Here is a 10,451-nt window from a genome sequence, read left to right on the forward strand (position 1 = left end):
TATATTTATTATGTAGTATTTATTTTGCAACCGGATTATAACTATCGGCTCGTTTGGTTGGAGGGAGTTTTTAGAAGGGATTGGGAGTTTAAAGGGATGAGGCTATTAACTACTTTGTTTGGTTGGGATACATGGGAATTTTGGTGAGATGGGGATGGGGAATTGACCTAGGTAGGGGTGGTAATTGGGAGGGAATTCCTTCTTTACTTTACCTAAACAAATCTCAGCCATCCGTTTTGATTAATGACCTAATCTCCAACTAAACTCCTTATCAATTTTCACCACATCTACCAAACAAGATACTGGGGTTAAAAATCAAATTCCCATCTTAATCTCACCATCAATTCCCTCGTGTAAACTCCCAATCCCCCGCATGGAATTTTTCCAATTTGCTGGAGTCTTATTAGTTTATTTTTTATATTAGGGTTTAACATTTTGAGTAGATCCGACGGTGGTTAAGATCCCTAGTAGTACTGCATAAGTCGGGTAGAAAAACAATCATCAAAATTAAAAAAAAAAAAGAAATAGGAAAAGAGGAGGCGACCTCCGACGTCTATCCATCGGCCTTCCTCAGTTGGCAACTCGCTCCACATCCCCCGTCGAGTCTCGCTCTCGCCGCGCCGTCGGTTCCAAACCCTAGCTCTCCCTCCCGGCCCCCCAAATCCTGCCCTCCGGAGCTCCGATTCACCGCCTCGCCGCGCGATTCCGGCCCTACCCTGGCGCCCTGCGCCCCCGATTAGCCCCCATCCTGCTAGATCCACCCGCACAATGGAGCCCAAGGAGGCGCCCCCGCCGCCGCCGCCCCAGTCCCCGTCCTCCACCGAGGAGGAAGGGATGCTCTCCGTCACGGCCGCTATGGCCAGAGACGCCGCCGTGCTGTTCCAGAGCCGCCGCTACGCCGACTGCGCCGAGGTGCTCGCGCAGCTCCTGCTCAAGAAGGAGGGCGACCCCAAGGTAGCCGATTCGCCATCTCTGCTTCGGGGTGATTAGTTGGGTTAGGTCCTTCCTCGCTAAACGACAAAATCTTTTACCGAATCCATCTGCTTCTCTAGGTTATATCTTGCTTGCTAGGTGTTCGTTAGTGGAGCTGCTTCCGCAGCATTATGGGTTGAGCTCGTGGGGTGAGTTGCGAGTTTGCGTATGTTAATCTAGGCAGTTGGGTGCATCTTGCCTCCGTGTTTGCGTAGATGTCTGCATATTTCACCTGTATGTGCGTTATGGTCTGTGTGTGATATGCAGGTGGGTGCATCTTGAATTATTGGGTTTGTGTTTGCATGCTTGTTAATTTGTATTTCATCAGTTTCATGTTGTGTTTGATGCATGCGTAGACATGGATGTCCACACTGGTATGTGTCACCCAGTATGTGCTTCTCCTCGTGCATGATTCTAATTACTTATCTTGTCCATTTCATGTATAGGGCATGATCTGTTTAATAAGGTTATAAGTCTGAAAGAACAATATGCATACAAATAGGAAAAAAAACAATTACCCGATATCTGTGTATACTGCATATTATGCTCTTAGATGCTTTTCTACGGTGGTTATCTTGAACTGGTAGCTTTTCCACTATATCTTGATAAAGAGATGATACTCTGATCATGTATTATTTTGGCATCTGATATTGCATTTTTATAATCTTTCAGGTCCTTCACAATATGGCTATTGCAGAATCTTTCTTGGATGGTTGTCCTGACCCAAAGAAATTGCTTGAAATTCTAGGCAATGTTAAGGTTAGTGAATTTGCATTAGTTTGCTTGACTTTTGATATTCATATTTCCATTGAGGCTATGTACTAGAAATATCCATTCTTTTGTCAGTAGAGAACTCTACAGCTAAGTTACTGTTTGTACAGGAGTTTCTGATTTTTTTTTGGGTGAAATTTCTGTTTTCCAAATGTACCTAAAATTTTCTTGGCAACAATAATTCAAACCTAAAACTATGTTTACTTTTTTTTTCTTATATAAATTCATTCCAATTGTAAATTTGGTTATACAAGAAATGATATAATTTTGATGTTTGTCACTTTAGTCCAATCATTTAGTTAAGTGTCAATTATATGTTACTAACTATACTTAGTTCTCAAAAGGACAGTCTTCTTGTTCTGCCCTGTTTTCCTTCATCCATTCGCCGTGGGTCTTATCATTTTGCACAACTCATCTATGTTTCAGTTCCAATTTCAAATTTGTTCTTTTCCTTCTTCTGGGTTGATGAAGATATTTGTCACATGCTACATGCACGAAAATTTATTTTGTTTTGTGTATAGTAAACTTTAACATCTACATTTTATTTGTGTTTGTTGTATGTGTATATGTTGTATATGGTAAAAGCATCCCTCATTAGTCAGGAGTTATGTGATGCATTAATGCACAAAACAGAAGGCATATAACATGCTACATGTTGAGAGTAGTCATAATATCTTGACTTGTGTGCATTTTGATCGACATCTATCAGTGAGGGGCTCAAAACTTATATTTAGTTATGAGCCATCATTTCTTCTTTTTTGAATAAATCTGGACCTAACGGTAGTCTTTGTATTCCACAATTTACGATTCTTCATTGATGGGAAGTAAGAAACAATATTACAAATGCTGGTTTTGTCAAAGGTTTCTAACTTTTATGTAAATGCTGTTAATGCTGACCAAAGAAAACCATATATTCTTTTTTGTAGTGGATGAACTTATACCTATATTTTTTTCAGATGTGATATCATCGCTATATGTTTGGAACTCACATTAGGTTCTCAGACTCCATTTTTATTCGTCATTCAAGTTGCGCATATAAATATCTAATATTATGCAGCATGCCAGTTATTCAGTCATTTACACAACTGCACACATATCACTGTAACGTGTTATGGTCGTCCCCTAACCACTTACATCTACTTATAGCATTGGAGCCATCTACTTTTGTGTGGCTTTAAGCCTTAATTTATGGTGCCTGTTTTGATTTCTCATTTTCTCTTATTATGTCATTGTTTTATTCTCCTGATTTAATAATTATTTACGAAAATTCTAATGTTCCACCTTTACATGCATCCAGAGAAGAAGTGAAGAGCTTGCCTGTGCATCTAGACAACAAACTGATTCTGCCAATGGGACAGGAAACAGTGTTTCTTCTGGATCAAGAGGGAGTGGCATTATACCTCTGATTTCTGCTGCAAATAATGCGACAACCTATGGGGATGAGTTTGACACAACCATAATAACATTCAACACTGTATGTTCTTTTCTTTTGCAAAAGTAATTATTTGATTGTTTGATGTTTCTGGTCTATGGCTTGCATTAATTGTAGTACTGCTTTAGCCAATCAACCATGGTAAGCATTGTAATTGGTGTGAGCTTTAACTGAAGAGGTGATTGATTTGTTTATGGCATTTTTGAATTTGCAGGCTGTTATCCTTTACCATCTTCACGATTATGAATCTGCACTATCTATTTTGGATCCACTCTACCGAAATATTGAACCAATTGATGAGGTATTATTAGTTATAAGATGCTTAACTTGGAAACCAGGTTGTTACATTTTCTAATATTTCTTCAATACTGCAGACAACTGCTCTTCATGTATGCTTTCTGTTGTTGGATATTACATTAGCTTTGCAAGATGCATCGAATGCCGCGGTAAGTTTTAACATCTCAGTATATCGTGAGTTGATGCTACAAATACTACATTAGCTTTGTGGGCTTATGGGTATTTTGTCAATAGATTCTCCTGAAAATGCAATACATGCTGTGTCTCGTCTGTTTGATGCATAAAAATTAAAAAAAATGTCTTCCTCCTTGGCATTGGTGCATATGCCAATATTTACCACTTATGATGTTTTACATTCATTGTTATCTACATTTTTTCCCAAAAATATGCTCCATGGTGTCAAAATACCCTTCCATAACTAGTTCCCTTTTTTGTCAAATTTTGACTGGAATGCATTTCGTGCAATTTTTCCCTATATTTATTTAATATTACAAAATAGAACTACCATATATTGTTTTCTGTTTTGTCCTAAATTGCAGTATTAACACAACAATCCAAGATGACCAAATTCTCATGTTTTCTTATGTTGTTAATTTTAGAAGTACCATGCGTGAACACTCATTGTAACAAAAAAGAAGTGATTCAATGCAAAAAATTCACATTTACCTGTTCTGAACGATTTTAGGGCTTCCATTATTCACTTTTATCCATTCCAAATGATGATTATACCTTTCCACGTGAGAATTACTGAACTCAAGTGCCTAAGATTGTCAGATATAGTTGTGATCTTAACTTGTATGGCGAACTGTACCATTTTGTTTGTCCTTTTTATTCAAAGTTGCAGCATTAGCTCTTGTATAAAGCATCTTATTCAACTGCATGCATCACATATGTTTGTACAGGATATAATTCAGTACTTGGAAAGGTCATTTGGAGTAGTTAGCGCAACAAACCAGAATGAAAATGCTAATACAGCTCAGCAGCAGTCAGCTCAACCAAAGCCTTCTGCAAAGATTAGCACACCTCCAGATTCTGATTCAAATACTTGTGCTGGTGGATCTGAGAACCTTTCAGCAGGAAATTTTTCTGATGATACACTTGAGTTTGAATCTTTTTACTCTACCTTGGATGGTGGTAATCAGAACTTGGGCAGACCAATTTTAAATGATTTCTCAAGGGCTTCAGCTGATCTTGCTGCCACTGCTGCTGATTTGAAAGTTAGACTGCAAATATACAAGGTCCGGCTTCTTCTTCTTACTAGGAACCTTAAGGTTGCAAAGCGAGAACTGAAAGTTCTGATGAACATGGCACGTGGTAGGGATTCATCAACAGAGCTTCTCCTGAAATCTCAGTTGGAATATGCCAGAGGAAACTATCGCAAGGCTGTGAAGCTGCTGAGCACACCCAATAATCGGAGTGAACCAGCAATGCTGGCCATGTTCTACAATAATCTTGGTTGCATACTCCACCAACAGAGATCTATTCAAACCTCAGTATGGTGCTTCAGCAAAGCATTGAAATATAGCTTATCACTTCGTTCAGAGAAACCATGCAAGCTGACCGCAATATCGCAAGACAAATCTTGTCTTATTTCATACAACTGCGGCATCCAACATTTGATGTGCGGGAAACCTTTGTTAGCAGCTCGCTGTTTTCGTGAAGCCATGCCGCTCTTGTGCAACAGGTCGCTCTTTTGGCTCCGTTTTGCTGAGTGTAGCCTGCTAGCTCTGGAAAAGGGTATCCTGACTTCAAGTGGTGCTACTTCGTGCAATGATGAGATTGAAATTGATGTTATGGGGTCAGGAAAATGGCGGCACTTAGTTATAAACCCAGTGAAGCCAAGTCATTCTTCAGAATCTGGGGAGGAGGTAAGTTTGGACAAATATGGAAATCTGATATCCCTTAGATTTGCTAGACAGTGTCTACTCAATGCCCAAATTTTATTGGATCCCTCTACGAAGGAAAATCTGGTGATTGCATCAGGCACAGAGGAGTCGAATCAAACATCGCTGCAAGGCCAGAAAGGCTCAGGTCAGAAGAACACCACTAATACAGATTCCAAACCGCCTGGTCCAGCACTAACTAATGCAAATGGAGAACAGAAGGGAATTTCAAACTTGAATGTCACCTTGCAGAGCTCTCTTGCTTTGTATGATGACATATGTAGAAAAGAGAACCTCAAAATTAAACAAGCCATCTTGGGGGACCTTGCATTTATTGAGTTGTGTCTTCAGAATCACTTGAAAGCTTTGTCTATTGCCAAGTTGCTACAGCAGCTGCCAGAATGTTCCAGGATGTATGTTTTCCTCAGCCATGTATACGCAGCTGAAGCTCTTTGTGCACTGAATAGACCAAAGGAGGCTGCTGAGCAATTAACTGTTTATTTGAGAGATGGCGATGATATTGAGTTGCCTTACAGCATTGAGAACTGCGAGAAAGCCCTTGTTGAGAAAGACAGCGATGGTGAAGATTCAGTTGCTCCGGTAGTCACAAAATTGTCCTCAGGAGAATCTCAGTATTCAGAAAGCCTCAAGCCTGAGGAAGCTCAGGGTGTTCTTTATATTGACCTAGGCATGACAGCTGCAGTGCAGGGAGAGCTTGAGCAGGCTAACTATATGGTAAGCCGTGGCGTTGCCTTGTTGCCCAACAACCCCAGGGCAGTGCTAGCATCAGTTTATGTGGACCTTCTTCAAGGGAAGGCACAAGAAGCAATCGCCAAGTTGAGACGATGTAGAACTGTGAGATTTAGGAGGCATAGTGTAGCAGTCAGCAGTTTAGATAGGACCGGTCGCCCTTTTGATGATTTCTGTAGTTGATAATTGCCATTTCATCTTTTGGACCCTGACCCCCAGGTGGATGATCGAAGATCGTAATGTTCTTGTGTGTACCATACATAAGAAGAAAAACTGTAGATCTCCCCCCTTTCCCCACTTTAAAAGCTTTCCCTGATTCAGGGGTGTAATGTGTCGGAGTTAATATCGTTTTAGTTTTGCCGCTCTTTGGACAGAAGAGGGATGAAATAGTTTACGATATATGTGCTTATTGTTCGGGAAAGCAACGTGCAAAATCTTTTGAACCCGATGACCAAGATGAGTATGCTGTGGATCTTTTGCCGTTGCTGATGCATCTCATTACCTTTGATTATTTCTTATCTGCATCTGTTTCTCATTACCTTTGATTATTTCTTATCTGCATCTGTTTATTTTCAGTCTGTTTTGTTTAGCCTGTTTCTATGTAGAGTTATGTTTCAGATGAATGAATATATGTTGCTCGCTAAGCACATTTCACCAGGTTGATTGGGCACACTGATAATCCTGGACAGTGCTGGTTGTGAAGCACTCTTACGGGAGTCTTGCCCCTTGACTCATTGTAAGAAATCAAACGTTATCATCATAGCAGTGTGTTTCTCCACTCCGTGTAGGTGTATCTTAGGGGGGAATGCACTCATCCTCCTAATCATCAGCTAATAACAGCCAAAACCGTACCCATTTTGTTTTTTTAAAAAAAAAATCCTCTAAATAGATGACACGTAGACTAGTGAAGAGAGCTAGTAGTACTCAAGAAAAACGGGCAGTGTGCTTGATCAAACGGTTATCCGGTCGGGCACTATTTGGATCACTATTATTTATAGTGTTAAATGAATACCCGACCAAGCACACACACAAGCGTGGAAAAAATGACGCTAGTTTTATCACAACACTAACCAGCCCAGGATGTATTATGTGTCAAATTTTTTCTAGAAATTTTTGACATTTGCTAGTTGATGTGCACGGAAAACTTATGTGCATAAGATATATTCTTCTACTGCTTACGGTCTAAATAAGCTAACTTAGGTCATGATTGCTCAATCCCCATGAGGGAGGGAATTCTTTTCAAACCGAACAAGGTCTTAGGGGTGTATACATATCTTCATAAAAATTGGAGTAGTACTTACTTCCGTCCAAGAAAGAATATAGTTTTGTATTGTTTATTCAACGTTTGACCATCCATCTTATTTAAAAAAAATTTATGATTAATTTTTATTATTATTAGATGATAATATATGAATAATACTTTATCTGTGACTTTTTTTAAATTTTTTCATAAATTTTTCAAATAAGACGAACGGTCAAACATTGGATACGAAAACTCACAACTGCACTTCAACTAGGATGGAGGTGGTAGTCTTTTTTTAAAAAAACACGGTGGAGGTAGTAGTCGGTACACCAATTCACTATGTAGAAACATAACACAGTTCAAATCATCTCATCACAGAAATCACACTAGGAGCATCTAATAGCGTCATCTTCCTTCTTACTCAACAAAATATTAAATAACCCTTGTTCAATGGGGTTGTATCCGCAGATGTTATACTCTCTTTAAATTACCACATGTCGCAAAGGCAACACTGTAATGGTTGTTGTTTTTTTCTGTTTAAATTTTTTGAGTAGGTGATTGAATTATGACTTATGAGATGCACTCTTACGTTAGAAATTATCTATCTAGCCAAGCTCATTTTTATTGGGCCACACATAGAAAAAAATATTTTTTTTCTTCAAATATGGGATCTTGAGGGAGGGACATCCCTTCAAACATTTTTTTAAAAAAATAAGAAAAATTGTGAGTACGTTGGACATTGAACATGGGATCTTGTAGTTGAAAACACACACCTATTGTCACTGCAAATGCATTTCAAGCCACACTATGCTAAATCATAACTTTAGTGTGCCAATATCATCCAAGCATAAAGCCCAACCTCAAAAGATATTATGAGTATATGATTTACTCCAATTTTAGACCGATTACTATGCTTACAAATAGGATCATTAAATGCTAATTAAATCCTTGTGCCGCTAAAACACAATAAAAAAGTCTGAATTACCCCATAAATTATTCTGAAGGTACGAATTATCCTCATGAACTATAAAACCAGACATTCTTCGCTCTCAACTTTTCATATATGAAAAATTACCCCCCAACTCGCTCTAGAGCGATTTGTACCTACGTGGTACACACGTGGCAATTCAATCAGCATAAAAAAAACTAAAAAGCGGTGGGACCCGCATGTCATATCTTCCCCAATGCTCTATTACCCATGTATGACATGGTGGGCCCTGTCACTTTTAATTTTTTTTTTCATGTTGACTAGACTACCATGTAGGATCAAAATCGCTCTAGAGCGAGTCAGGGGGTAATTCGTCCAATATGAAAAGTTGAGGATGAAAATTGTCCGGTTTTGTAGTTCAGAGGAGTATTTTGTATCGTCGCAATAGTTTAGGGGGTAATTTAGACTTTTTCCTATACTTATTACTAATGACACTTGTTTGCTAGGCAGATATAACTAATAAGACCTTTATTTTACATTAAAAAATTATAGTATGGTAAATAAGCATTTAATAATTGAGAAATACTAGTTAATTGGTATGTGGATGGATACATGGTATACATTATAAAATTATAATGATAGATGTATATGTGTAAATAATGTGAAAATAATGTGGAGACGATGATTTTAACATTACTTGCATGTTGAATTCTAAAAATACAACAATGTTGTAAATAATATGTCATGCTTGTGACGAGGGATGCTAGGTCTCGATCTTTCAATAGGTATTGATAAACAGTCGAATTGGGTGGAGTCGCGACACAACTCGATCCGGCTTCTGAATGAACACGCTACTGAGCCCCGCAATCGCAGCACCACGTCTCCTCTGGTTATCAACCGTGCAGAAATCCGGTTGACCTCGCCGAGAAGGCTAATCCCTACATGCAAATCGAAGAACACAAGCAAGAACAAGATAGATTGCAACCAAATTGCATATGAATGATTAAGCACACGAATTTGGGGTTCTACAAACTAATCTAGCGGCGAAACTGTTCTTGACAGATTAATCTAAGCAAAACCCGACTCTAAATGATGATGGTTACTGATTAAGTATGATTAGGGACGTCCTAGGGTTGCCCTAGGCGCACACCCCCTTGGGCTAAGCCCACGACACAATTACAAGGCCCAAAACCCAAACCAGATTCGGACTGGATAAGATACGTGGCTTGTTTTGGAGATTCCCGGCATCTCGGTAGGAATTTTGACGTGGGACCAAAACCATTAGACTCCATAAGCTTTCCAACAAGTACTCATGGGCCCCGAAATTCCTTCTAGATCAGCGGCTAGGTCCGTTTGAAGTTGATGCTGTCAGAAGGCCCGAATCTGAATCCAAAACATTAGAACTTTATCTCTTATCTTCTATGGACCAAAAGTGACGTGGTGAGATGGAAGTGGACTTGGAGAAGGTCTTGATTTGGTCCCCAATCAACTTCTTTGATCATCCATGCATCCGTTATGCTTGGTCTCTTTTCCTTCGCCCAAGCAAGTATCTCTGTAAACGAAAACACACAAAACTTATTGTGTAGCAACGTTTGTTCAAATATATAACAAGTAAATCTAATGTAGAACATATGTACCTTTGGTTGATTAATACATAAGATAGTCATGGTTATATTCGAGCTAGTTGTGTCCTCATCATCTTGCATGAGATTTAAAATACTCTAGAGTATGATGATGATATGCCATAGTGGATGATGATGTGACACAATTACATGCTGAGCTTTAAGAGTTAGTGTGTACCAACTATTTTGAATAACTAATATAACATATTTGCATATTATCAATTTGTACTTATACAGTTATACCATACTATTATTATGTTGGTACTTGTTTGCAAACAAGTGAGAGCTAACAAGTGATTAAAAAGAAAGATTTAAATGGAGATTTTAATATATATGTCCAATGTATATGTCACGTGATCAAACTCATCCAAGTTATATACTCCCTCCGTTTCAAGTTATAAGACGTTTTGATTTCGGTCAAAGTCAAACTGTTTCAAGTTTGACTAAGATCATAGATAAATATAGTAATATTTATAATACTAAATTAGTTTCATCAAATCAATATTTGAATATATTTTTATAATGAATTTGTCTTGGGTTAAAAATGTTACTA

General features: G+C 38.5%; 1 protein-coding gene across 1 annotated transcript; it reads left to right on the top strand.

Moving 5' to 3' along the window:
• The first annotated feature begins 544 nt into the window (after positions 1 to 544).
• Positions 545 to 6,548, top strand: LOC127784657 (uncharacterized). Its single transcript, XM_052312000.1, has 6 exons — positions 545 to 954; positions 1,645 to 1,731; positions 3,041 to 3,217; positions 3,390 to 3,476; positions 3,550 to 3,621; positions 4,375 to 6,548. The coding sequence occupies exons 1-6, from the start codon at positions 769 to 771 to the stop codon at positions 6,286 to 6,288; spliced, it is 2,523 nt and encodes an 840-aa protein (XP_052167960.1). The 5' UTR covers positions 545 to 768; the 3' UTR covers positions 6,289 to 6,548.
• Positions 6,549 to 10,451: the final 3,903 nt, after the last annotated feature.

Source organism: Oryza glaberrima, chromosome 9 (assembly GCF_000147395.1).
Source record: "Oryza glaberrima chromosome 9, OglaRS2, whole genome shotgun sequence".
NCBI lineage: Eukaryota > Viridiplantae > Streptophyta > Magnoliopsida > Poales > Poaceae > Oryza > Oryza glaberrima.